The sequence below is a fragment of the Arvicola amphibius genome, chromosome 10, assembly GCF_903992535.2.
Source record: "Arvicola amphibius chromosome 10, mArvAmp1.2, whole genome shotgun sequence".
NCBI lineage: Eukaryota > Metazoa > Chordata > Mammalia > Rodentia > Cricetidae > Arvicola > Arvicola amphibius.
The window spans coordinates 121389953-121417501 of record NC_052056.1 but is presented as its reverse complement, the minus strand read 5'-3'; the positions used below and the strand labels follow the sequence as shown (position 1 = coordinate 121417501).

General features: G+C 49.5%; 1 protein-coding gene across 2 annotated transcripts; it reads left to right on the top strand.

Annotated features, from left to right (window-relative positions):
• Positions 1–337: 337 nt before the first annotated feature.
• On the top strand, positions 338–27513 carry Usp30 (ubiquitin specific peptidase 30). Of its 2 annotated transcripts, none has more exons than XM_038345960.1 (13): positions 338–542; positions 2428–2537; positions 3857–4039; positions 8477–8580; positions 13311–13409; positions 13896–13938; positions 15558–15652; positions 20122–20181; positions 20792–20878; positions 22473–22553; positions 22671–22890; positions 26122–26239; positions 26613–27513. In XM_038345960.1, the coding sequence occupies exons 1-13, from the start codon at positions 460–462 to the stop codon at positions 26875–26877; spliced, it is 1548 nt and encodes a 515-aa protein (XP_038201888.1). In that variant the 5' UTR covers positions 338–459; the 3' UTR covers positions 26878–27513. The 2 variants fall into 2 exon arrangements, with proteins under 2 accessions (XP_038201888.1, XP_038201887.1); XM_038345959.1 differs by lacking the exon at positions 338–542 and adding an exon at positions 572–688.
• Positions 27514–27549: the final 36 nt, after the last annotated feature.

Below are 27549 nucleotides of genomic sequence, written 5' to 3'. Positions count from 1 at the left end.
GGGGCAGGCGCCTTTAGGTGCAGAGCCATTTTGCCAGTCCACATTTTTTTTTTTTAAATCAAAGATGAAACCATCTAATTTTTCAATTTCTCAGTTTAATAACAGCCTTTCCACAAGAAACATGACCCAAGCTCTATCCTGAAGGCGGAGCGTCTGCGTTTCTGAATGAAGCCTGGTCTTACAGCTTACAGCTTCTGAAGCATTCCACAGCCCGGAAAGCCTCCCTTAGCAACGAATCAGGCCGCGGTTGCTAAGGGAAAAGGAATCGGTAAGAGATTGTCCGTCCACTATTGCGGTCCGGCAAAAGCAACTTCCGGTTCGTCGTCCTGCTTTCCCCTGCCCAGACGGGGTAGCTACTGCGGGTTCCGCCGCCTAGGGAACGTCGCGCACTGGGATCCTCATTACGCTGCTGCGGGCGGGGGGCGGCGGCGGTCGGTGGTGGTGGTGGCTGCGGCCGTGATGCTGAGTTCCCGGGCGCAGGCGGCGAGGACGGCGGCCGACAAGGCCCTCCAGCGCTTCCTGCGCACCGGGGCGGCCGTCAGGTGAGCGGGCGGAGGATGGCGGGCCCGGGGCCTTCAGGCCTGCGCCAACCGGACCGAGACAGACGCCGCGGCCCAGCGCGGCCTGCGAGGTCCCGCATCCTTTTCGGTGACCCCAGACCCGGACCCCAGGCCCTCAGTCTTCCCAGGTCTGCACGTCCCCTCCAGTTTTTTGTGTGTCAGTCTCCCACCTCTGCCCTGCTGGCGGTTCTCACTTCTGCGTCTCAAACTGCTCCGGTCTCCAAGCTACGCAGCCCCTCAGCTGTTAGCTGCTCAGTCTGTAGCTACTTAAGGCTCTTCGTTCCTGCTAGGACCCCTGCGTGCACCCAGCCTGTTTACCTCTATCTTCCCAAGGCCTGGGACCACACCCCCATTGCTCACCCTGACTGCTGGGTCGGACCTGTTGCTTGGGTTGTCTTCCTGGGATACTGGGGCGGCTCTAACAGCGCCTTACCCTCCTTGGAAGCCGCCAGTGTCCAGCCTGTCCTTAGCGATGAGAGCTAACTAAGCCTTGCATAGACCTTGCCTGTGGCCTAACTGCTGACCCGAGACCAGGACTGGCCTCTGCTTGGTCTTCTCCCTCCCAGACTTTCTTACTCTCCCTATGATACCATTCTGCAGAGGAACCAATTAATCCATACATTTTTTTTTAATTTTTTGCCAAGTTCTGTGCCATTCTATGGACCCATTCTGGAAGAACAAGGATTGATTTGAAATTCACGATTAGCTGTGATGTTGGAGAATGCTGGCTATTGCCGACGGTTACTGTTGTCCCTAGTGCTTACTGAGCTGAGATACACATTCATGCAGTCGGGGTGGGGATATAGCTCAGTGGTAGAGCACTCGTGTATCAGTCCCTGGGGGGGAAATCAATTTCATACAGTCCAAACATTAGGGTAAGAATGTATTACGCACATGTCCACATGCAACATGTATGTGGATACATGTTGCACATATGTGTGATTTGCCTTAAAATTGTGTTTTGGATGGTACTGCGGTTTCATCTGTAGTAGAATCGTGCTGGTGTTCAAGTCAAGCCTGAAATGAAGAACTCTTTAATCTTATGAATTTACAGAAGATTCCCCCTTGTATTGTTCAGTATTCCCACAGAGAAATCCATTTCTAAACCCAGGCATGATGCCACAGCCCTGTCATTCTAATTGCTCAGGAGGCTAAGGTAGAAGGACTCTTGAGTTCAAAGCCAGCCTGGGCTACAGAGTGACTGAGGGAGACTCTTATCTAAAAAAAAAAAAAAAATTAAACCCATTAAGTAAGTAAATAGGGAGAGCCTGGGGAAATGGTTCAGGTGTTCAAGAGCTTACTGCCCAAGCAGCAAGTGTGAGGAGCAGAGTTCAGATCACCAGAAGCCATGTGAGCACCAGGTAGCCTGGCATAACCTGCACTTGGCTTGGGAGAAGCATGGGAATTTGAGCGGCTGTGTCAGTGAGCTCTGTGTTCAAATGAGAGGCTCAGCCTGAGGGACTGATGATGAGGACGCCGGTGTCAGCCCCCCCACCCCCAGTTTGGTTCTTAGTGCTTAAGCATCCGGATTAATCAATCCTTCCTTCCTTCCTTCCTTCCTTCCTTCCTTCCTGTTTTTTAAGACATGGTTTCTTTGTGTAGCCCTGGCTGTCCTGGAACTCACTATACAGACCAGGCTGGCTTTGAAGTCAGAGATCTGCCTGCTTCTGCCTCCCTGTTGCTGGGATTAAAGACTTAATCCCATGTGTCCATGGCCTGCTTCAAGACAGTCTTATTGGTGTATACTACCTTAGGTTTAAAGCTTGCTGATTGGTGGGTTATTTTGACAGTCATTCTCCCTACCAGTGTCTGTGTACCCTCCTGCTTTTGTGAAACAAAATGACAGTAAATGTCTTTTCTCTTTTAGATATAAAGTCATGAAGAACTGGGGAGTGATAGGCGGAATTGCAGCTGCTCTTGCAGCAGGAATATATGTTATTTGGGGTCCCATTACAGAAAGGAAGAAGCGGAGAAAAGGTATTGGATCTGACTTGAGTCCCTCTTGTCTGAAAGGGATTGGGTGGTTGGTCCTCTCTTTCCTCTCTTTTTTTTTTTTTTTTTTTTTTTTTAGATTTATTTATTTATTACATATTCAGTGTTCTGCTGGAATGTTTACCTTCAGGCCAGAAGAGGGCACCAGATCTCATTACAGATGGCTGTGAGCCACCATGTGGGTGCTGGGAATTGAACTCAGGACCTCTGGAAGAGCAGCCAGCTCTCTAGTGCCCTAGTCCTCTCATCTTTAAAGTGAGGACCGTGGTCTATGAGGGGGAACTCCCCACTCTGAGGTGAGAAGGCACTGGTTTAGCACCTTTTTGCACTTGATTTTAAGACATGTTTTGTGCTTGCCTGGTGGCTCATGCCTGTAATTCCAGCACTTAGCGTTGGAGCAGGAGGATGCCATGCCATGAGTTTGAATCCAGCCTGTGCTATACAGCAGTACCTGGCCAGTCAGTGTTACATAGGCAAGACCTGGGCGGAATTGGGGGTGGGGTGAGGAGTGGGGAGGGCAAGGGGGCATCCTTTGTAATTATGTTTCAAGTGGCTCAATTGTCTGAGGTTCTCATTAATGTGTAGCTATATTTTCAGTCCTGCAGCTGATTGATTACATCAAAGCGGTGGTTTTCCTGAGAGAGAGGAGGGAAGGGGAGAACAGGGAGGGAGGGAAAGATGGGGGGGGAGGAGGAGTGAGGGGAGGAACCCAAGTCTATCCCAAACTCTGATCCTTGTTAAATAAGGAGATGGTTGTAGAAAATTTGTGTTTTCTTGGATGTTTGAGAATTTTCATATTAAAATGTTTCTTGGTAGCACACACTTAAACAGTCAAAGCCCAGGAGGCTGAGGCAGGAGGCTCGGAGATTGAGGCAAGCCTGGGCACTTACGGACTGAGGGAAAGAGGGTATCCTGTCAACTGTGCTGCTGTCTTTGCAGACAGGCTGACCCGAATCAGTGTTCTTGGTCACTGTGGCAAGAACAAAAGCATTGTCCCAGGAGGCAGTTGAGTTGCTGCTGTGGGGACACTGTTCTCTAAAGGAGAACACGAGGGTAAAGAGGAAGGCGTGGCTACTGCCTTTGTCCATTTAATATCTGTGCCAGGAACCTAGAAGGATTTCAGAGAGAACACAGGACAGTGGCCTGTTGTGTGGTTCACAGTTCACAGCATAGAACGCCCAGTGCCTGGCTTGCTCAGGTCGGAATCCCAACTGAGGGCTCCCTGCAGACGCAGGGCCCCAGATGGGAGAGCAAAGGTCGGCCCAGCTGATGCACTATCCTTCTCTACCCACGCTCTCCGTTAGGGCTGGTGCCTGGGCTTGTCAATTTAGGGAACACCTGCTTCATGAACTCGCTGCTACAGGGATTGTCTGCCTGCCCCGCCTTCGTCAAGTGGCTGGAAGAATTTACCACCCAGTACTCCAGGGACCAGCAGGGACCACATACACACCAGTGCCTGTCCTTGACACTGCTGAACCTCCTGAAAGGTACAATGGGGACTTGAGGGATACGCATCTTCAGTGCATAGATGACAGAAGACTGACTTAGTAGCCATTTTGTGAAAAAGACATGGTCGGGGGGCATTCAAAACTAAGAATTTTAGATTAAATTAGATTAAAAGTTAAATTTTAGTTATGTTTTATTAGAATCAATTAGATTCAAATGAAATCAATCAGAATTGTTTTAAAAGTTCCATGTATTGTATATGTGCATGCTGTGTGCCACAGCAGACACAGCAAGGTCAGGACAGCTTTGGTTCTTTTCTGCTGTGTGCTCCCGGGGTCTGGACTCAGGTTGTGAGATTGGTGGCAGGTGCCTTTACTTACAGAGTTATCTCACCAGCCCCGCTTTTTTTTTTTTAAATAAAAAATGGAGCCATCTATTTTTAAAAATTGTCAGTTTAGCCAGGAGTAGTGGCTCGCTCCTTTAATCCCAGCTCTTGGGAGGCAGAGGCAGGTGGATATCTATGAGTTTGAAGTCAGCCTGGTCTAAAGAGCTAGTTCCAGGACAGCCAGGGCCACACATAGAAACCCTGTCTCAGAAAACCAAAACAAACAAATAAATAAATCCACTATCACACTTCAACTCTTAGAAGTTGGTTTAGAAAGTGAATGTTTTGGCCTAAGAACTAGGATCATTCACAAAGTAAATACAAGTAAAGGCTCTTAGGATTTGCTTCCTTTTGCCTGTCAGAAAAGATTAAAAAGCAAATTGCAGATGCCAGAGCCTGCAGATGCACACACTGCGATTGGGGTGGAACTTGGTCTGACCTTTCTTGCATGTGCTTTAGAACAGCCCTGAGAGCCCTTGCAACCTGGCCAGTGCTGTCTGGCCTGAAAATCTCAAGGCTAAAAGTCTTCCTGGTGGCTGCTGTTAGTGTCTGCAGAAAGATGTAAAGACTTTATTTATGTGTATGTGTGGGTGCCTGTGAAGGCATGAGGGAGAGTCAGGTCTCCTGGAGCTGGAGTTACTGGCAGTTGTGAGCTGCCCTGTGTGGTGCCAGGAACTGAACTTGAGTCCTCTGGAAGTGCAGCTAAGCTCTTAACTGCTGAGTCATCCCTCCAGGCCACCTGTTCAACCTCATTATTGTAAATCTGTGTGCAAAAAGATTATTTATTTATTTATTTACTTTCTTACTGTGTGTGTGTTTAGGTACATACACATGGCATGGCCCATGTGTGGAGGTCAGAGGGCAACATGGGAGTCTGTTCTCCTTCTGTCCCTTGGGTTTCTGATTAAATCAGGTCATTAGACTTTGTAGCAAGCACCCTTACCTGCCAAACCATCTCATCAATCCCAAATTCATTTTTGAGCAAAGTTTTGTTTTTGTTATTTTTAACTATTGAACTGTCCTTGATGGTACTTGTTAAAATCTGGATATTACATGGTACGTGTGCAAAGGTCTCCAGCATGTTCCTAAACACCCAGGGTTGTGGGTGCCTGACAGAAGGCCACGGAGCCAGTGACACGCTGCCATACAGGGCCGCTTTACCATTGTTTGATCTCTTTTAATTTGGGAGAGGTAATAATGTTAAGAGGAACAGCATAGAAAATAGAATGTGATTTTATCTTAGTGGCATGGGAGCTTCACAGTTAATGGCTGCTTTCTAGGAAGGAGGTTAAAATGGAGGTGATCTTGGTGCAGTACGGTTACTGATGTTTTAGCAAACATTCAACCGTGCCACTGCCTAGCTACAGCACGCTTGGTCTCCTCGCAGTCAGAAGCGAGGGCCGGGGAAGGGCCTGTGGTAAAGTGCTCCTGCTCAAGTGTGTGGACCTACGCTTGGACCCCCAGCACCCACACAGAAGGCTCTCGGGGCACACGCCATAACCCCAGCAATGCCAGGCAGAGACAGAGGAGTCCTCATGGCCAGCCAGTCCAACCCAGCGATGAGTCCCAGTTTCAGCGAGTGTGTCGGTCTCAAAAAATACGGTGGAGAGTAGTGGAGGAAGAGGTTCTGTCCTCCATAGACACGCACACCTACACATATGCACATGAGGTGCTGTGACATCCGGCTCTGTCCTCCATAGACACGCACACCTACACATATGCACATGAGGTGCTGTGACAGCCGACTCTGTCCTCTATAGACACGCACACCTACACATATGCACATGAGGTGCTGTGACATCCGACTCTGTCCTCCATAGACACGCACACCTACACATATGCACATGAGGTGCTGTGACATCCGGCTCTGTCCTCCATAGACACGCACACCTACACATATGCACATGAGGTGCTGTGACATCCGGCTCTGTCCTCCATAGACACGCACACCTACACATATGCACATGAGGTGCTGTGACATCTGACTCTGTCCTCCATAGACACGCACACCTACACATATGCACATGAGGTGCTGTGACAGCCGACTCTGTCCTCCATAGACACGCACACCTACACATATGCACATGAGTGGTGTTTTTCTAGCATTGCCATTTCCCCAATGATGAGTGGCCACTGCAGCTCTCCTGCTTGTTGGCCGTTGTCTAGAAATGGCTGCTCAAGGCTCTGCCTGTGTTTGAGTTTGGGGTTTTTGTTGTTAGTTCTTAGTACTTTTTTATTAGAATTTTTTTCTTTTAAAAACTGATGTGTATGTGGGGTGTGTGTGTGTGTGGCACATGTATGTGGGTGTCATGGAGGCCAGAAGAGGGCACTGGGTTCCCTGGAGCTGGACTTACAGAGGTGAGCTGGGAACTGAACTTGAGTCCTCTGGAGAACATAAGTGCTCTTAGCTTCTGAGCGGCCTCTGCAGCCCTGGCACTTTGTGTATCCTACATATTAGCCCCTTTGCGTCTGTGTGGCCTGTAGCCCCCTTGCTTTGTAGCTCAGCGTGACTATGATCCCTGCTGTTCAGCCTTCCTTCCAGCTGCAGCAGCGGCTCTGCACATGGCCGTTACACAGAAGCATGTGTCCTCGGGTATCCGGTGGAGCTCTACTGTTGGTGGCAGGTTACGAAACTGCCAGTGACCTTGCCAGATTGCCTGATAGTGTCCCAGGCAGTCATTGACATTTTCCCAGGAGTGTGATTCCTTTCTTAGCTCTGAGGCCTTTGTCCTGGAGGATGGGGGACTGGGCCTAGTTACTCACCTCCTGCTGCTCAGGTAGCTGCCTCCCATGCCCTGGCCATTGTCAAAAGGTGGGGCTGCCCTGGGGGCAGGAGGTCTGCAGTGTTGCCACCTTCTGGAGTCAGAGTCTGAAGTGTCAAAACCAAGGAGGAGAAAGTCTGCCCTGTATTATGTGTGGATCACTGAGCCAGATCCTGAGACTGCAGGGCCTTTCTTTACTCCCACTTGAGCAACACTAAGCCCTGTGCACTGTGTCTGGAGGCCTCTGGTCAGATTAGAGTCGGCACTCTGAGCCTGTGGCCGGTCTAGGGCCCTGTGTGCGTGAGGGGGTGAGGGGGGAGAGGATGCCACTATGTAACCTGGCTGTCCTGGAGTCCACTGTGTAGCCCAGGCTGGCCTCAAAGTCAGAGATCCAGCTGACTCTCTCCCCTGATTGCTGGGATTAAAGTCCTGCATCACCCCCAACCCAGCTTCAATGCATTTTTATTGTTTATGTGCCTGTGTGCATCTGTGTGGATATCCTTAGCTGGAGTTAGAGGTGGAGAGCCGCCTGATGTTGGTGCTGGGCTGTGAATGCCAAACCTCATGATTGAGCAACAAGTTCCTTTAACCACTGCGGCCCCTCTAGTCCTGGGGCTGCCTATCTTGCTAGTGAAGCCTCATTAGTGTCCAGGCTGCATCTGTGCTTCATCCGCAGAGGCTGCCTCCTGACCCTCGGTGTAGATAGAGCCATGAATATTTAGCAGACCCAACTTATCTTTTTATAATTTACACTATTCTTTGTTATCATTATTTGGGATAGGACCTTGTTCTACTGACGATTGGTTCCAAATTCCTGGGGTCAAGAAATCTTACTACCTCAGCATCCTCAGCAGCTGGGACTATGGCCCATGCCCTATGCCAGACAAACTTCTGGTTATAAAGTAATGCATTCAGCTGCCCCCTCAGCTGCTTTGTGCATCCCAGCACGCTTAGTGCCTGGTGGTCCATAGGAGCAAAAGCTGAGAAGTCGTGGCAGAGCCCTGGGGAGAGGTGCTCCACGCTGGGTGTGGAGTTGACCTAGTAGCGAGGGCTCCTCAACTTTAGGAATTATGAGTTCAGATCATACTCAACTGACTTACACCATTGCTCCTTATCAGTCATAGTAATTTGTAGCTTCCAGAAATCTTAAGATTCATTCAACAAACATGCTGTGCCTGCTCGTGATTCAGCAGTGTGTGAGGCTCCAAAGAGCGTGAGGGGAAGAGGGAGCTGCGGTGCCACCTGACACTGCTGTCACCTCTGCTGCTGTGGTGTGCAACACATCTGGCCAGTTCTGCTCTCATTCAGTTGTCTTCCTTTCTTGTACCCAGCTTTGTCCTGCCAAGAAGTCACCGAGGATGAGGTCTTGGATGCAAGCTGCCTTCTGGATGTCTTGAGAATGTACAGGTGGCAGATCTCTTCCTTTGAAGAACAGGTGAGCACTCCAGACAGCAGGCTGAACTTGGAGAGTCCTTTTTCCTAGGGAGTGTGTGTGTGTGTGTGTGTGTGTGTGTGTGCGTGTGTGCACGCGCGCGTGTGCGTGCACGCTCCTGGAGATCAAGCCCAGGCCTTGAATATGCTAGGAAAGTTCTCTCGCAGTGAGTTATATCCTCTGCTTTTCTGTGACGCTTTGGGCAGCCTTAGTGTTGTGGGAGCAGAGCTCCAGTGTCTCACTGCTGTCCTGATTAGAGAGGACACAAAACTCCATGTCACTCAGGGATAGACACCTGGCATTGGGCGAAAACAGTGGTCACAGGGGAGAAACTTCCGGCTTCCACAGACTGCATTCCAAGTTGTGAGAGACCCTCCAGCCCATACCCTTGTTCTAAGAGACCCATCTTCAGAGGTGATTTTAGCGCCCCCAGGCCTCGAACAGGCATCTCTCAGAGCCACTGGGTTTGTTCAAGATGTTCTCCCTCCCCTTTTGCAACTTCACTGTGGTCTTTGGAATTTGGCATGCTGCCTTCCTGCCCACCGTTACCCAGAATGACTCTGAGCCTGGGTCCCCAGAGTGACACACTCCAGCTTCCCCTACACTCAGGTGCATCTCCAAGTGGCCTGGCAGGGAGCAGCTCCTCAGAGACTCTTCCACACTGGGGCTGGATGGGAGGTGTGGAAACATGGGATAGGGGTGAGTGGCCCACACCCCTTGGTCTTACAGACTATTTCTTGTTCCTCCCTGATCTGAAGCCCCGTGCAGTGTTTCAAACACAAAATGGGTGACGAGTATCTCTGTGAAGGTTTCTCTTGCTGGCTGCACTTGTACGCTGAACTGTGTGCGTTTCCATCTCCATTTGGAACTGACCTCGGCTGCTGGACTGACTCAGCTGTCCTTCCCTGGGTCTCAACTGGGAGAGTGACTCCCAGGTCAGTCTCCAAGGGCATTGTTCCTTTTTGTAAGTCCCACCCTTCTGTCAAGGACCTTCTTAAGCCAAGTCACCATTGGGATTATTTCCAAAAGTCTGTGCACAGCAGCTGATGGTCCAGTCATGATGCAGCCACAGTGTCTATGTTACTACATCTCTTGCACCTTGAAGCAGACAGTGTTGGTCTGCTGTTGGTCTTGCCGTCTAGTTGGTCCAGAGCCAGCTCACACTGACGGGCAACCCATTTTGTGTCTAAACTAGGAGCTATAGCTGGTTTATAGGAGATGCACTAGGCTCAATCCTTCATGTGCTTTACCTAACTGCATCCCTGTGCAGCCCAGTAAGGAGTCAGGGTACAGATGGGAGCACAGGTTCACAGAGGCAAAGTGATTTGCCCAGTCTCCTGCTGTATCAGTGGCAGAGGCAGGGCTGAAGCTGTCACCCTCCACCCTCTGCTGTAGTATTGCCCCTTTCCTCACAGCCCAAGCCTACAGAAAGAGCCAGCTACCTGCTGGTTCTCCTTCCTGACAGGCCTCAGCTTGTGCCATTGGCTGATGGTGGGTGGCCTTCCACAGCTGCCTCTGGATAAGCACTTGCAGCCTGGCGGGGTGAAAGTGGGAGGGACGGGGCTTTGAGGAGTTCAAGGTCACCCGTGCTGTGAGCCGTTTTCTCCACTTAAAAAGTACAGAAAGGACTGGGAGTAGCTCAGTCAGATGCGGACTCACATGTCCAAGGTCCCATTCCAGTACTGCAAATTACATTTAATTTAAAAATTTTTGTTGTTGTTTTTTGAGACAGGGTTTCTCTGTAGCTTTGGAGCCTGTCCTGGAGCTAGCTCTTGTAGACCAGGCTGGCCTCGAACTCACAAGAGATTCACCTGTCTCTGCCTCTCAAGTGCTGGGATTAAAGGCGTGCGCCACCACCGCCTGGCTAAATTAAAGTTGTAGGATGATGAAATAGCCCCAGTTTGCTGTGATTTCTGCTTGGAGAGTGTCCTAGCTAGGGCCACTGTTGCTGTGTGGACACACCATGGCCAAAAGCAAGTCGGAGAAGAAAGGGTTTACTTGACTTACATTTCCACATTGTAATCCATCTTGAGAGAAGTCAGGGTGGGAACTCAAGCAAGGGACAGGAGCTGATGCAGAAGCCATGGAGGAGTGCTGTTTACTGGCTTGCTCACCATAGCTTGCTCAGCCTGCTTTCTTATAAAACCCAGGACTACCAGCCCAGGGTTGACACTACCCACTCACAGTGGGCTGGGCCCTCTTCCATCAATTGATAACTAAGAAAATGCCCCACAGGCTTGCCTACAGTCCAATTTTTTTTTGTTGTTGTTTTTTTTTTTTTTTTTTTTTTTTTTTTTTTGTTTTGTTTTTCAAGACAGGGTTTCCCTATAGTTTCTAGAGCCTGTCCTGGAGCTAGCTCTTGTAGACCAGGCTGGCCTCGAACTCAGAGATCCGCCTGCCTCTGCCTCCCGAGTGCTGGGATTAAAGGTGTGCGCCACCACCGCCCGGCCAGTCCAATTTTTTTTAAAGATTTATTTATTATGTATACAGTGCTCTGTCGGCATATGTGCCTGTACGTCAGAAGAGGGCACCAGATCTTGTTACAGATGGTTGTGAGCCACCATGTGGTTGCTGGGAATTGAACTCTGGAAGGACAGTCAGTGCTCTTAACCTCCGAGCCATCTCTCCAGCCCCAGTCTACAGCCCAGTCTTACAGAAGGCATTTTCTCACTTGAGGTTCCCTCCTCTCTGCTGACTCTAGCTTGTGTGAGGTGACACAGAACTATCCTGCACAGCAGGGAACATCGTCAGCTGAGGAAAATTGGGGGCTGCTTCAGGGATCCAGCTAGAATGGCATAGCTCAAGTGAGGTCTAGGCAGGGGCTGGAGAGGTTTGGAGTTTGGAGTGTGCTTAGGGGTTGGAGCCTCGAGCTTCATGCTGGTTTGGCCCAGTGGGTGGTGGGAAGGAGCGTGTAGGGTGTGCCTCAGAGCAGCAGTAGAGATGGGAGGCCTGAAGGAAGAGTAGGAAGAGGAGGGGGCAGCACTGAAGGTCATGGAAGCCTGGAATTGGAATAAGCTGGGTGCGCTGTGGGATCACAGAAGAAGCCAGGGCTAAGCCTGTCACTGAGTGCAGGAATTCTCGGGAGCATGTGGGGCCGTCGTCTACTCTAGAAGCCATTGTGTGCAGGTCAGGGGAGGCTTCTCTTTGGTGGAGCTAGCTATCAGGCTGGGTGGGGTCCTTTCAGAAGCTGGGTGAGCTGGGTGTTCAGTGCCTGCTTGGAATGCACATGACTCTGGCTTCCATCGCCAGCACTGCAAAGCCAGAAATAGATAAAAGCTGAAAGAACTATTACTATGGCCTGACACTGAGCTCAAGTATGGGATCTGCTCTACCAGCTTAAAACAATCACCCTGCACTTGTGTGCAGTGAGACTCAGGGTGCAATCCACAGGCCTGGGAGCCCAGGGCCTGTGATGGGGAGAGAAGGAGCCCAGAGCAGCCGTGCAGGCTGTAACTTGGGGAGAAAGTCTTTCAGATTGCTCCTTAGAGACATTTACCATCATAGGAGCCAGGAATGCCACCTCTGCACTCATTCCAAGTATTGAAGCAGAGAGTCACAGGGTGTCTGTGCATCTACATACTTAGCAGAATCCACCACGGAAGTCAGCAGGCAGAGCACTACAAGTGAAGAGTTCATGTAATTAATCTTAATAAGAAATCGGAAGTCAGATATCAGGGAAAGAACCTGAAAGATCAGAAAAGCAGGGAGCAGCCACCAGTCACCTCCTATCTTTACCATTCTGCCATCCAAAAAGGCCGAGATCCTCTGTCCACCCCGTCTTCTTGTCTCTCTCTGTCTTCAGTCCTCCAAACCTCTGTGGTTAATTTTGGTCAGCAAGTGGTTAGCTTCACCCTCTGACTCCAAACAAGCTTTATTTGTCAGAACACAATCAAAATATTACAGAACATGTAAGTGCCTGCCAGTGGGCAGAGAGATGAAGATAAAATCCTTCCCTTGGTCACTGAGCCTCAGGGTTTTGCCCGCCCAACCACAATGCTGCATCATCAGCCCCAACAAACAAAAGCAATACTTTTTTAAATATTAATTTTTATTTTCTGTGTGTAGGTGTTTGTCTCGTGTGTTCCAAGAGGACCAGAAGAGGGCCTCAGATCCTCTGAAATGGGTTACAAATGGTCATGAGCCACCATGAGGGTGCTGGGAACCAAACCCAGGTCCTCTGAAAGAGCAGCCAGTGCTGTCATCCACTGAACTATCTCTCCAGCCCCAGACAAAATTTTATACAGTCAGCCCTTAAAGGAAGGGGATTTTGCTTCATGCTACATTGTGGATAAACCTTGAAGACATTGTGCTCAGGGAAATACATGTTCTACTGTGTACAGTGGCACAGAAGCAGGACAGTAGTGACTCCAGTTCCATTCAATGAGCTGTCAGATTTCTCAGGACAGAGGTAGGATGATGGGTGTCAGAATGGGGTAGTGTCTGGTGGCTGTGGTGTCTCGGATGGAGATGAACAGCAGTGCTGGTTGCATGGCGATGTGAATGTGCTCGGTGCTGCTGCTGTGCACCTGGCAAGGTTGAGGTGTTGAATTTTGTACTATGTGCATCTTGCCTTGTTTTTTAAAGGAAGCCCCTCCTGGAGTTAGGTGCAGGTGTCCTTCAGTGAGTGGGACCCTGAGAAAACAGAAAACACTCTGCCCTGGTAAGGGTCAGGTCTGTGCATGGCCTGGCCTTGCCTCAAGAGCCTCTCTCAAGGATGCTTTGTCCTTTGACAGGATGCCCACGAGTTATTCCATGTTATCACCTCATCACTGGAAGACGAGCGGGACCGCCAGCCTCGCGTCACTCATTTGTTCGATGTCCATTCCCTGGAGGTAATGTCTGCGTGTCAGCCTGTGCTTACGCAGTGAGTCTTTGTAAGGCCTAGATGTGAACGCAAGATCCAGTAACCTTAAACAGCATGCTTCTGTTGGTGTGTGTACTGGGGCCCCAGCTTCTTTGAGATGACTCATTGCTGCAGCTTGGGTTTTGTTGGAGGAGAGAATAAGGCTTGTTTCCCTGTTAGTGGAGGGGGGCGAGGGCATGGGTTTCCCAGTGAATGCTTATCTGCCTGTACCGGTGTAAGGAGCTGACTGGCAAAGGGGAAGCATCCCAGAGAGAAGAAACATGTTTTGTGGCCACCATATAGGAACTCATGTAGAAGTCAACCCGAAGGCCGTCAGTGCCACCTTCAGAGCGTGGGCTGTGGACAACGTTGGTTTTGATGTTGCAGGTGGCTCAGAAACTTGTAAGATTCCTGGGGGAAGAGGGCTGTTAAAGGGTCGCAGCTGTTTTCAGTCTCTCTTTTCTTCCTACAGCAACAGTCAGACTTGACTCCCAGACAAGTCACCTGCCACACAAGAGGTAGTCATTTTCCATTGATTAAATGTGTATTTCTAGAGAAATGAAGGAAAGCAAATTGGTGCACCTTTTAGATGGGCCAAGCGCTGCGTGTGTCTTTCCTGCTGGCAGCATCCAGCTGCGGCTGTGCTGGACCTCCATATCTAGAATGAGGCACTCTGCGTCCTCCATCCCAGCTTAGGCTCTTCTCACCACTTCCTCTTGCTCTAAGCAAACTACCCTACCTCCCCTTGAATGTTAGTCCTGGGGAAGATCCAGTAAACGAAAATCTATCCTTCAGCATTTCCACTGTGGCTTTCACTGCAGAGAACCCTTTGTATTGTCAAGAGTTGAATCAGCACAGCCTCTGGGTCGTCGTAGTCAGTCCCTGGCAGCACCAGGCTCCGCAACTCTCATCTGAGCCCCACAGTGGATACAGGAAACAGTGACCCATTTTCACCAAATGAAATTTACAAAAACCAAGGGTAGGCTCATGTCCCACACTTGTGATGCTGAGGCAGGAGGATTTACTGTGGTTTTTTTTTGTTTTTGTTTTTTGTTTTGTTTTGTTTTGTTTTGTTTTTTCGAGACAGAGTTTCTCTGTGGCTTTGGAGCCTGTCCTGGAACTAGCTCTTGTAGACCAGGCTGGCCTCGAACTCACAGAGATCCGTCTGCCTCTGCCTCCCAAGTGCTGGGATTAAAGGCATGCACCACCACCGCCCGGCGATTTACTGTGTTTTTAAGGCCAGTTTGGGCTATATAGTAAGTTTAGGTCAGCCTGGGTTAGAACATAAGACCATATTTCTGTGTTTCAAAAAAAAAAAAGGTTGGGGAGAGAGAAGAAATAAATTTCCAGGTCACATGACTAATAAACAGACTCAAGACCTCACTCAGGACTGTCTGATTCTCGAGAGAGAATTTCTCATGAAAGTTTTGTCCACTAACCCCATCCTCGCCAAAGAGCAGCCTATAGAAGTTGTTTATTTAGGTTGTTTCTGTGCTACCCTTGCTTTATGGAAAGCCTGCGCCTCCTCCTGCCCTCTCCAACAGTCCGTGTGCACCTGTAGATCTCATGTGCATCCTTCTCCCTCCTCCTGCCCTCTCCAACAGTCTGTGTGCACCTGTAGATCTCATGTGCATCCTTCTCCCTCCTCCTGTCCTCTCCAACAGTCCGTGTGCACCTGTAGATCTCATGTGCATCCTTCTCCCTCCTCCTGTCCTCTCCAACAGTCCGTGTGCACCTGTAGATCTCATGTGCATCCTTCTCCCTCCTCCTGTCCTCTCCAACAGTCCGTGTGCACCTGTAGATCTCATGTGCATCCTTCTCCCTCCTCCTGTCCTCTCCAACAGTCCGTGTGCACCTGTAGATCTCGTGCATCCTTCTCCCCCCTCCTGCCCTCTCCAACAGTCCGTGTGCACCTGTAGATCTCATGTGCATCCTTCTTGGTGTCTGCTCCATGATACACAGCCTCACTCACGGTCCTTAAGCTTCTTCTGTGAGGATGAGACTGGAAGTCAGCAAGGACAACTCACTGTGCTTCATGAAACAGTTTCCTAAGGGAGGAAAATCTGCTGTGTGCTAAGGAGGGTGGGGTCTGGTTGGTCCTGAGTGATGTGACATGTCAAAAGTGCTTTGCTTCCAGGGTCTCCTCACCCCACGTCCAATCACTGGAAGTCTCAACACCCTTTCCATGGAAGACTCACTAGTAACATGGTGTGCAAACACTGTGAGCACCAGGTAAGTGGCTGCCCCTTTATGACCTTCCCAGGGAGACTGTGCTTAAATCAGGATGCAGGAGGGGACGCAAAGAGTACAGCCTGACTTTGGGGCAGCTTTGACGATTGCCTGCCCTCTATACACCTGGGTCAGTGCCCTCAGGCAACATCTGCCCCAAGAGCAGCAGATGTGGTGTGCTGTGGACTGTAGCTTGGATATTTGCTTGTTCATGATGCGCACAGTGGATTTGAGGAGTGGGAGTGGCTTTAGCTTTGCATTTGAGGGTTCAAATCTTTCTTTATGGAAAAACTTCAACACAATACAAAGAGAATTTTACAGTTGTTACATTAATCTTAGAACATTCTAACACCTTGCCCTATCCTTGCCAAAAAAAAAAAAAAATGCCCCCAAACCTTACATATGAGCATTTTTTTCTGAATGCCTCACAGCCGCTAATGTACCTTCTGTGTGCTGGGTACAAAGTCTAGTCTAGGCTTCACCAAGCAGAGCCCTTTCATGAGCAGCCTCCTTCACTTAGCTTGTTTGCATGCAGACCTTCTCTTGTGGTGCATGCATCAGCACGTCTTGCTGTTTAGAGCCAGGCACAGCTCTGTGTCACATGGCCCTGCCGTGTTCTTGTCCACTGTCAGCTGAGTTTATATTGTTTCCACTTTGGGGTTTGGTGTGCGGCTGCCACGTGTGGAGACCATGTGGGTGCCAAGACCCAGTGTCCCAAGGCCTTGCTGGTACTGTCCTGTCTGACTCCTGGACTGGGCTTCCCTGCAGTCATGGAGTGGTTCCCGGTTGAGGAGTTTGTCTGCTTCCCTGGGCATAACTGACAAGTTGATTTCACATAGATGTGAAGAGTGCCGAGTGATGTTTGATACGTTCTCTAAGTGATGGCCACAGTCAAGTTAGCCCATCTGGGGTAATGACCTTAGTGTGTGGGTGGTGAGAACACTCTCAAGACCCACATTGGCAAGTTCCAAGTGTGCTTTAACTGTAATCGCCAGGCTGTGTGCCAGATCTCTGAAGTCTGTGCCAGTATCTCTCCATCGGCCTTCTACCTCAGCAGTCACCAGGCTACTCATCTTTAAGCAAAGTCACGTGGGAGTTGTTTTTGGGGGGTTATGCCCCCAGGTTCATCTGTGTGGTCAGAAAGGATGGTATTGTCTTACTTTTCCTGGCCGAATAGTATCTGTCGTGTACAGGTGTGTGTGTTTAGCACATTTTCTTTTCCCACTCTGGTGGCTGCTGAGCTTGCTTTTGTGGCTTGGGTTTCGTGCCGATGCTGCTGTGTGGATCCCAGGTGTCTTTAGGAAGTGCTGAACTCACCTCCTTCCAGTACATACTCCAGAGAGATTGAATTAATCATTCGTTGATTCTATTGGTTGGTTAGGTGATTGACTTGAGACAGGCTATCACGATGATAGCCTAGGCTGGCCTGACACTCTGACACCTTCTGCCTCTTGCATCCCAAGGATGGGCTCACAGGTGTGCACCAGACTCGTCTGGCTGTAACTTTTTGAAGGTTATCCCTTTGTTTGCCACGGGGGCTGCCCCAGTTTGGGTTCCTGCCACAGTGTAACAAGAGTTCCTGTTTCACCCTTTTGACAACATGTCTTGTCTTTGTGGGTGTCTGAGTGGAGGCCACTGTGAGCCTTGTGTCACTTGTCAGAAACCATCTACCTTGTTTCTTGAGACGTGACTTCACACTGCTCTGGAATTTGCCAAGTTGTCTTGGCAGGCCAACCAGTGAGCCTCAGGAATCTGCCTGTCTCCACCTTCCTGGATCTGGGACTTGTTGTTGTTTTGTTTTAATGTAGGTTCTGGGGATTAAACTAGGGTCCCTATGCTTGCAATGTAAAGCACTTGACCACTGAACCATCCTGGCAGTCACCCTTCTTGGTTTTTGTAGTAGCCATTCAAGTAGAGATGTGTCCCTGTGGTTTGATCAGCGTTTCCCTGACAACTGTAGTTCTCCATGTTGCTGTCTGCTATGCCTGGGTCTTGGAAAAATGTTTTATGGGGTCCATTGCCAACCTGCCTTTCTTCCTTCTGTCCTTCTTCCCCTTCTTCTTTCCTTCCTGCCATCCTGCCTGCCTTCTATTCCTCCCTCCTACCTTCTTCTCTGTCTCTGTCTCTCTTAACCTTAAGTGTTTGAGTCTTATGTAGGTATGTGTACCACATGCATGGCTGGTGCCTGCAGGGGGATCTGGAAGTAGAGTTTTATAGATGGTTGTGAGTCCTGTATGGTGCTGGGAACTAAACTTGGCTCCTCTGCAAGAGCAACAAGCGCTCTTAACCAGAGTCATCCTTCAGTGTCTTTTCTTCTCCTTCCTCCTGTTTTTCTTTCCCTCCTTTCTTCCCTCTCTTAACTCCCTTCCTCTTTTTCTTTTTTGTTGTTGTTTGTGGAACAGGATCTCATGTAGCCCAGGCTAGCCTTTGAACGATGCTCCTACCTCTGCCTCCAAGTTTGAATATTACAAGCATTGCTACCACACCTGGCTGCTTGTTTTCAAAAATATTGCTTGTTTTTTTTTTTTTCTTTTTTTGGTGGGTGTTCTGCTGATTCATGAGTTCCTTGTATATTTTGGCTCTCACACTCATCAGGTGTGTGATTTACAAATGTTTTCTCTTACTCGGTAGTGGCCTTTTGGTGTTTCTTTGCTGTCTAATTTTGATTGATATCACCTGTGACTGTTAATTTTTTTTGAAAAGGTTCATATGTTATAATTCCTTGATATGTCTGCCCATTCATCTCTGAATTTTCCTTTCATTTATTTATATTTTGAAGCTGTTATGAGTGGAATTAGGAATGTTTTAGTTTTTGCTTGTCACCAGCATATAGACTGCAGTTGTTTGTTGATCCATTTTATGTCTTGAGATCTTACAAAATTTTATTATTTATTCTATTCTAGTTTTCACAGTGATGGGGACTTGACTCCCACAAGCACTCTGTCTGGCACATGCATATCCTGTACATAGGTGTAGTAGCAGGCACACACTTACACACACACGCTTACCACACACACACAGTGTAGAGTTTCCCTTTCCTTCTTTTCCAGTAAGTTTTCTACTCAGATTCTCTCTCTTGGCCATGTTGAGTTTCCCTCTGCCCTGGAGCATATTTTATAACACATCTCTGCAACTCTGTGTGCCAGCTTCACACCCGGGAAGACATCTCATTGGTTGCTGCTTCCTCTTCCCCTGTGTTGCTAGGTATTTTATTGCATATTTTGTACAACAGAGACTCGGGTTCTGTTGTCCTGGAGGGAATGATTGTTGTAGGCAGAGTGTACACATCTGTCATCCCAACTGTAAAGAGGTGGAACCTGGAGGGTTAGGGGTCCAAGCCAACTTCAGCTGCAGGACCTGGCCACACAAAACCCACAGAAACCCCTCCGAATACACACACACACACACACACACACACACACACACACACACACACACACAAGAAAAGGAAAAAAAGGAAATGGATTTTGTTCTGAGAGGTAGTTAATTTGTTCGGATCTCAAACTTTGTCTCCTTCCTTAGATAGCAAATGCCCTATTCTGTGTTTACTTCTGGATGTTACGTCTACCAAGACCCTCAAGGTCCCCCTGCACCTGCGTGCTCTGTGGGCAGTCGTGGAACAGGCAGGCAGGCAGGCAGGCAGGCATACACAGAATTGATGGCTCCCCCACCTCCACCCCCCACTCCCCGTGATAGCCCTGTCTGCCTGACAGCCTGAATTCTGTCTTTGGACGTCTCAGTCCTGAGCAAGGCTACTTTTCTCTAGCACTGTGTAGGCAGGCACACCTCACCTAGGAGCCCATTTCTGTCTGTCAATCACCGTCCAAAGGGTCCTGCTTTTAAAGTCTTTCCAGGGATTGCAGGTCTAAGCCATCCCGTTGCCTTACACAGGGACGCTTCATAGCGCAGTGTGGCCATCTGTATAGAAACTCTCGTCTCCACTGCGCTACTGTTAACAGAGTCTCGCTCTGTGGACATCTGCAGTTCTCTGATGTCTTAGGCTTCGGCTACTCCTGTTTATGGTGCCATCAGTGGCACTGATAGAAGTCCTGGCAGTTGGGCTGGAGAGATGGCTCAGAGGTTAAGAGCATTGCCTGCTCTACCAAAGGTCCTGAGTTCTACCAATTCCCAGCAACCACATGGTGGCTCACAACCATCTGTAATGGGGTCTGGTGTCCTCTTCTGGCCTGCAGGCATACACACAGACAGAATATTGTATACATAATAAATAAATAAATATTTAAAAAAAGGAAGTCCTGGCAGTTAATGCCAATTCCTTAGGAGATGTGTGAAAACGTGTATGTATATTCCAAGCTGCTGGGTCGGGTGCGCACCCCAGAGCTGTCTTCATGCTATGCTGCTGGCTAATGCTGTTGTGCATTGGACGGCGCTGTGATAGTTTAATATCTGAATACTAAGCGTTTCATCTGTCGACTCTAAGCTCTTTGGATTTTCTGCAATATTTGTTTCAGAGTCCTGTTCGATTTGATACCTTTGACAGTCTTTCCCTCAGTATTCCAGCTGCCACTTGGGTACGTATTGATCTACGGCTTATTTGGATCTGTTCTGGACACCATTCAGTCCCACAAGGGCTTTGAGGCATTTTATGTGGCCCAGGTACTAAGTGTCATCAGGTGTGGCTGGCTGAGCCATTTCAGCTCTGATGGGAGGGTCTGATTATGGGAGAGGGAAGGTGACTCTTCATCTCATTGAAGACATTGGCATTTCCACACTTGTGTTTGTGCACACATCTCAAACTCTAAGGTTGTAGGTCTGTGTGCAGGTGCACAGTCTCTAAAGCTCCACCCCTAGACCTGTGCAGGTGCATGGTCCCTAAAGCTCCACCCCCAGACCTGTGCAGGTGCATGGTCCCTAAAACCCTACCCCCCAGGCCTGTGTAGGTGCACAGTTCCTAAAAGCCCTACCCCCACCCCAGGCCCGTTTAGGTGCTCGATTCCCATGCTCTGCCCCTCCTGAGTCTATCAGCAGTAGCAGCATAGGGGTTAAATGACACCGAGGTGTGTTTGTGAAGCTTTATGCCTGTGTACTCCAAAACACAGCCCTGGGAGGCTACCCGCCACCTGCTAATGGTTTCAGCATGACTGTCCTGTGAGCTGTTCTCACTGCCTGCTTCTGCTCTAGGGACACCCACTGACCCTGGACCACTGCCTTCATCATTTCATCTCCTCTGAGTCAGTGCGGGACGTTGTGTGTGACAACTGCACAAAGGTATGCTTTACAGCGTCCCCTCCCCGCTGACACCATGTGCTTTTGTGGTGCCTCTCATGCCACCCCACGAGCTCCCGGCTAGATATGCCCAGGGCATCTTTCAGCCTCTGCCATTTCCCCTGCCTTGGTTTGCAGAGTGGCTGCCTATGAATTTGTTTCCCAGGTGAGTTTTGTTTCTTCCACAGGGGAAAATGTTAAGCTTTGTGCATAGAGCTGAGACACACCCACTCCAGTCTGTAGCTCTTCCGTTCCCCTGTCTTGTGTCCACCTTTTCAGATGGCCAGACTTCTTCTGAACGCAGAGGAAATACAGATTTCAGACTTTGGGGGCTGAGTGGGTGATTCTACACAGCAGCTGCCCCCACCTCTCTCTCTCTCTCACACACACACACACACACATACATACACACAGCAGCTGCATCTCTCTCACACACACAGCAGCAGCTGCATATCTCTCTCACACACGCAGCAGCAGCTGCATATCTCTCTCTCTCTCTCTCTCTCTCTCTCTCTCTCTCTCTCTCTCTCTCTCTCTCTCTCTCACACACACACACACACACACACACACACAGAGCCCACTCCAGTATGGATAATGACTCTCGAAAGCTGCATTCCTGGAGCTTCCTGCTCAACCTGCAGGCAGCTTCAATGAAGTCTCTTCTTTCCCTGCAATTGCTCTATTTATGAAATCTCCTGGGGTGGATGTAGGGGATTCTGAATCTTGGAAGTTACAGTGACCTTCCCAAGTCTTGCACGTCCTTGTGAATTTCCAGGGCCACCTGAGCTTTCCTGCACACTCCAGAAAAAGAAGCTTTAGTAGAACCTTGGGTGGTGCTGGGCAGCAACCAGGCAGGAAAGATGCTGCTCACGGGTGCCCTCTGGTGTCCATTGAGAGATCTGCTGCTGCTCCATCTCCAGGGTCTTCAGGGCATTGCTCTGGGCAGGGCCACAGGTGCTGAAATCTAGTTCACACCCAAGTCCCACTATCAGAAGAAACTGCCTGTGATTCTGAGGCTCTCTCAGGCAGGAATGTCCAAGGCTTCTATGATTGTCCCCAGAAGCCACTCAAGTGATATTCCTGAGCAAAGTGTACAGGGTTGGGCATCACCCAGGCCTCCTAAGCCTCCTACTGTGAATGGAGCAGAGAGAGTGAGGGAGGAGGCCATCTGGGAAACCCACACAGGACTGTTTTTTTAGATATATTTTATGTATATGAGTGTTTTAGCCTGCATGTATGTCTATACCATATGAGTGCCAGGTGTCCACACAAGTCAGAAGAGGGCACAGGATCTGGAACTGGAGTTACAAATGGTTGTAAGCCACCATGTGGGTCTGGGAACCAAACCTAGGTCCTCTGAACTGCCGAGACAGATCTCTGTAGCCCTCTCTCCATAGAGTTTCTGAAGACAAGATTTAAGAAATTCACACTTCAGTGTTTGTTTTCCCCTTTCTCTTCCCTCCATGGCTCCTGTTATTTAATGGTTAAGGAATCTGTGAGGTTGACCTGCAGCTCCATGGGTGTCTGCAGTCAATGTGCTGTTCTATGACCTGTTATTTGTCTGACCCTGCAGACATATGCTGTTACTTTCTTCCAGATTGAAGCAAAAGGAACACTGAATGGGGAAAAGGTGGAACACCAGAGGACCACTTTTGTTAAACAGTTGAAGCTAGGCAAGGTGAGCCTACCTGTGCATGTGGTTGGCCATGCTTGGTGCGGGGGAGGGGAGGAATGGGCGGGTAATTCTGTCAGCTGCTGAAGCACCTAAGCACTGCACTTTCCTCTCTGCCCACAGCTGCCCCAGTGCCTCTGTATCCATCTCCAGCGGCTCAGCTGGTCCAGCCATGGCACGCCCTTGAAGCGGCACGAGCACGTGCAGTTTAACGAGTTCCTAATGATGGACTTCTACAAGTACCGCCTCCTGGGACACAAACCCAGTCAGCATGGCCCCAAAGCCAGTGAGAACCTAGGGTCTGCCCTGGAACTACAGGACACACAAGCGGCCCCGAAGCCAGGTGTGTACTGTGGGGCGCTCTGCACACCCCACTTTTGGCTCTTATGACATGCACACTAGCTATACAGTGGTTGGCTAACTTCACAATAACAGGATTGGGGGTGAAGGGAAATGGCTTGGTGTCTTTACAGCACTAGGGACAGAACCCAGCACCTCAGTTCTACTAGGCTAGCACTCTCCCTGAGCTACAACCATCAGAATTATCCAAGAGCTGAAATTACACAGTCATGAGACATGGTTTAAACTATCACCGGGCCAGCGAGCTGGCTTGTAGTGAAGCAGTCTCAGTTGATTCCGTGGAACCCACACCAAGGCAGGGGGCAGGTTCCACAGCCTTGTTCTCTCCTCCTCATGCTTGTAGTGTGTGCGTATGCAACGTCACAGTACAGTTCAAAATGTGCAAATATAAATAACGGGCACCATCAGCGCATGCCATTAATCCCAGCGCTTGAGAGCAGAGGCAGGTGGATCTCGGTGACTTTGAGGCCAGCCTGGTCTACAGAGTGAGTTCCAAGAAAGAAAGAAAGAGAGAGAGAGAGAGAGAGGGAGGGAGGGAGGGAGGGAGAGAGGGAGGAACAAACAAAAGTTATCACAGATGGAAAGGTGCAGGGAGACAGTGTGGGGCTGCCATCTTGCTTTTGACCTTTTGATGAACTTCCGGCTGACAGTCCGTGAGCGTCTCACTGGGTCAACAGCCCTGCTTTACTTTAGAAAACCCACCCACCTCTGCCTCTCTTCCTCACCTGAGGTTATTCTTAATGTCTTCTGTGAGGGAAAGCAACTCTACTACCTCTGCTGGGAAGAATTTCAGGTTCCGCAGTGAAGTGGTCAGTCTGAGGAAGAGCAGTAAGTGGGGAAAATGGCCAAGAATGTGATGTTGGGCGTGGGTTCTGAAAGCATCTGTGTGACCTGCAGGTTCTGTAGAGTTGTAGGTCGGGAAGACCCCTGGCTTGCAGGAGTCAGGCTGGCTTTGTACACTCCCATACTTTACTGGCTTAGAGACCGTGTGTGTGTGTGTGTCCATCTGTCTGTCTGCCTGTCTCTCTTTGCACACGCCTGCCTGAATGCCTTTGCATTCTCATCCATGTGGAGGCCAGAGGATAGCTTCAAATGTCGTTCTTCAGGACCCATCTCTCATTGCCCTGGAACTTGTCGAGTAGGTTAGCCTGACTGGCCAGTGAGCCAAGTTTCTAGGTCTTTGCCTCCGCAGCTCTTAAGATTGCAAGGGCATGTGCCTCCATGAATGGCTTTAAAAAAAAAATACAGGGTCATAATGTAGACCAGGCTGGTCTCATGCTTACAAAGATCTGCTTGCCTCCGCCTCTCAAATGGTGGGATTAAAGTCATGTGTCAGGGGCTATAACAGTGGTTCTCAACCTTCCTAATTCCATAACTCTATAATACAGTTCCTCGTGTTGTGGTGACCCCAACCATAAAATTACTTTCTTTATAATAGTACAACACAATTGTACATGTTTTGCTACTGTTCTGAATCCTAATGTAAATAGCTGATATGCAGGATATCTCTGATATGCGACCCCTGTGAAAGGGTCTTTTGACCTCCCACAAGGGGTCTTAACCCATAGGTTGAGAACCCTTGGTCTAGAGAGATGGCTCAGTGGTTAAGAGCACTCACTGTCTGTTCTTCGAGAGGACCTGGGTTTGATTTCAACACCCACTTGGCAGCTCGCAGCTGGCTGTAATTCCAGTTCCAGGGATCCAGTATTGTTCTCTGACCTTCATGGATACCAGTCACTCAGATGATACACATACAAACATGCAGGCAAAACACGAACACATGAAATAAACGTAAAAATTTTTAAAAAGTGTGACACTACACCCAGCTTCTGGCCTTTTTAAAAACTAGGTTCTGAGACTCAAACTCGGGTCCACATGTTGTAAGATGAATAAGATGAACACCATATTCCTTCTCTCCCTCTCCTCCCCATCCTCTCCTCCCTTCCCTCATTTCACCTCTCCTTGCTACCACTGCATTGATGTCACTGCAAGATGTCACTTCAGTGGGACTGTGATTCGCTCTCTTACTATCTCTCTGGATGTGGTGGTTTGAAAGAAAATGGCCTTCAAAGGGAGTGGCCTTGTTGGAGTAGGTGTAGCTTTGTTGGACGAAGGTGTTGGGGGGAAGCCTTTGAGGTCTCATTTCTCAAACTTCATCAGTGTGACAGTCAGTCAACTTCCTGCTGTCTTCTGGTCAAGATGTAGCCAGCATCATGTCTGCCTGCATGATGCTACAATGTTTCCTGTCACGATGATAATGGACCAAACCTCTGAAACTGTAAGCCTGCACCTCAGTTTTTCTTTGTAAGAGTTGCTGTGGTCATAGTGTTGTCTTCACAGCAGTAAAACCCTAACTAGACACTGGGGGACCAGGGGAAACAGCTTAGACAGGGAGGCCTCGGCCCCTGGCTCTTGTTTCAGTCTGAGAGCCTCTCCTGCTTTCTCTCCCAGGCTGCAGGGCAGTCCCTGATGTTGAGAGCATGGTGGATGTGAGCACAGAAGGCAACAAGGAGCTACTTAGTGTGTGAGCCCCACATGCTCTCCTTAAGGGAAGGACATGTGTGACATCTGGACCGCTGTGCATACTCAGACCAGGTGTCAGAAGCTGACAGAGCTAATGAGAAGGCTTGCCATATCCTGAAGCGGTGTGGGATGTGTCTGGTGGTTGCTGCTCAGGAATGGATGCTCCTGGCTCAGGAGAGTAGAAGCCAGAGCACCCCAGAATCTGAGTTCCCTCCCAGCACAGTGCTGCCCACCTCACTGGTTTTGTTTTTATTCTTTGGTTGGGTTTTTCATGACAGGGTTTCTCTAGAACTTGCTCTGTAGACCAGGATAGCTTCAGAGATCCGCCTGCCTCTGCCTCTCAAGTGTTGCTATTAAAGGTGTGCGCCACCATGCCCACCTTCACCTCACTATTGATAGTGCACAATGAGAGTCTTGGTTTGCATCAGAAGCTAGGGCAGCTGCGGCTATGTAGACTTGAACAAAGGTGGGAGAATTCACACATCAGTCCAGTGTGGGTAGTGCCGTGGGGGATGTACCTTTGGGGTGATGGGATGCAGGTGGGGGCCGGCCATTGTGCTGCTTGCCCAAGGTACATTTCAGAGCCAGCTTGGGGCACTGCATGACCCTGTCTGCAGTCCAACAGAAACCACAGCCAGTTGTTTGCACAGATCAGCTGCCCATGTCCATGACTCAGGCTTTTCTGTTATAGGTCTGAGTCAGCCAGGAGCCAAGACACAGATTTTTATGAATGGCGCCTGCTCGCCATCTTTGTTGCCAGCCCTGCCTTCCCCGATGGCCTTCTCTCTGCCGGTGGTTCCTGACTACAGGTGAGGACGACTGAAGCACCCACTGTCTATTCACTGTGCTCTGCTGTTCTCAGTGTCCGAAACAAGTGGACGTGTGGGGTGATTGCTTCTTTCATGTAGGTAGAATCACATTGTTACTCCATTTAAAGGAAATTATGGAAGTGTATGAAATCTGCAAGTGTATGCACACATGAGTAGTGTAAAGAGAACTGTTTCCTGGGATTCTAGCTAGACGGCCAGTGCAGACTTCAGTGTTCACTGTAACACACTCAGTGTTCAGGTGTAGAGCTGTGTTTAGCAGTGTGCGTGTGGACCATTGCACTCACCTCTTATAGTGTGACACACAACAAGGCCTGGTTCTGTCACCAACAACTGGTATTTTTCCACCCTTCAGCTCCTCCACATACCTGTTCCGCTTGATGGCAGTTGTCGTCCACCATGGAGACATGCACTCTGGACACTTTGTCACCTACAGACGGTCGCCACCTTCAGCCAAGAACCCTCTCTCAACCAGCAACCAGTGGCTGTGGATTTCTGATGACACTGTCCGCAAGGCCAGCCTGCAGGAGGTCCTGTCTTCCAGCGCCTACCTGCTGTTCTATGAGCGAGTTCTGTCCAGGGCGCAGCAGCAGGGGCGGGAGTACAGGGCTGAGGAGTGACAGGCCAGCCCAGAGCCAGGCCCATGGTGAGGGCCACATCCAGGTTAAAAGAAGGCATGCCACGTGTCTACGTGCGAGCCAGCCCCTCCAGAGCCCCTCAGCCTTCTGTGTTTTCTGAGAGCAGGCTCCACACAGGAACCAGTCTTCGCAGCGCTGCCAGGGTGTACCAGAAGGTGTCCTCGTGAGGACAGCATCCATTGTGTCTAGAGCATCTTACTCATCTGACACAGGTCATTAAAGAAACCGACTCCAGGAGCCACCCTTGCTATACTGTAATATGCTAGGTGTTCTCAGAGGGCATTGCCTTTGTTTGATCCCCTGACATTTCAGCATAGATGTTTATTTTTAATAAGGAGGCCCGTAAATATTATTGGCAAGACTTAGTGACATTATTAAAGGCAACAATTCAGAAGAACAAGTGCCTTTCCCTTCTGGTTGTTCTGAGAACAGGCATGACCTAAGATTCACAGGCACAATGTTGGGAAAGCCCTCGTCCTTCCAAGTTCCTTGGAGGTCAAAAGAACAGCATGGTGGTTCACACCTGGAGTCCCAGCACTCAGATGCTGGGGCAGGAGGATCACTGCAAGTTCCTGGCCAGCCTGAGCTACATAATAAAACCTTGTCTCCTCCCAAAAAGCCTCAAGAACACCTTCCCACCTTTGGGTATGCCTT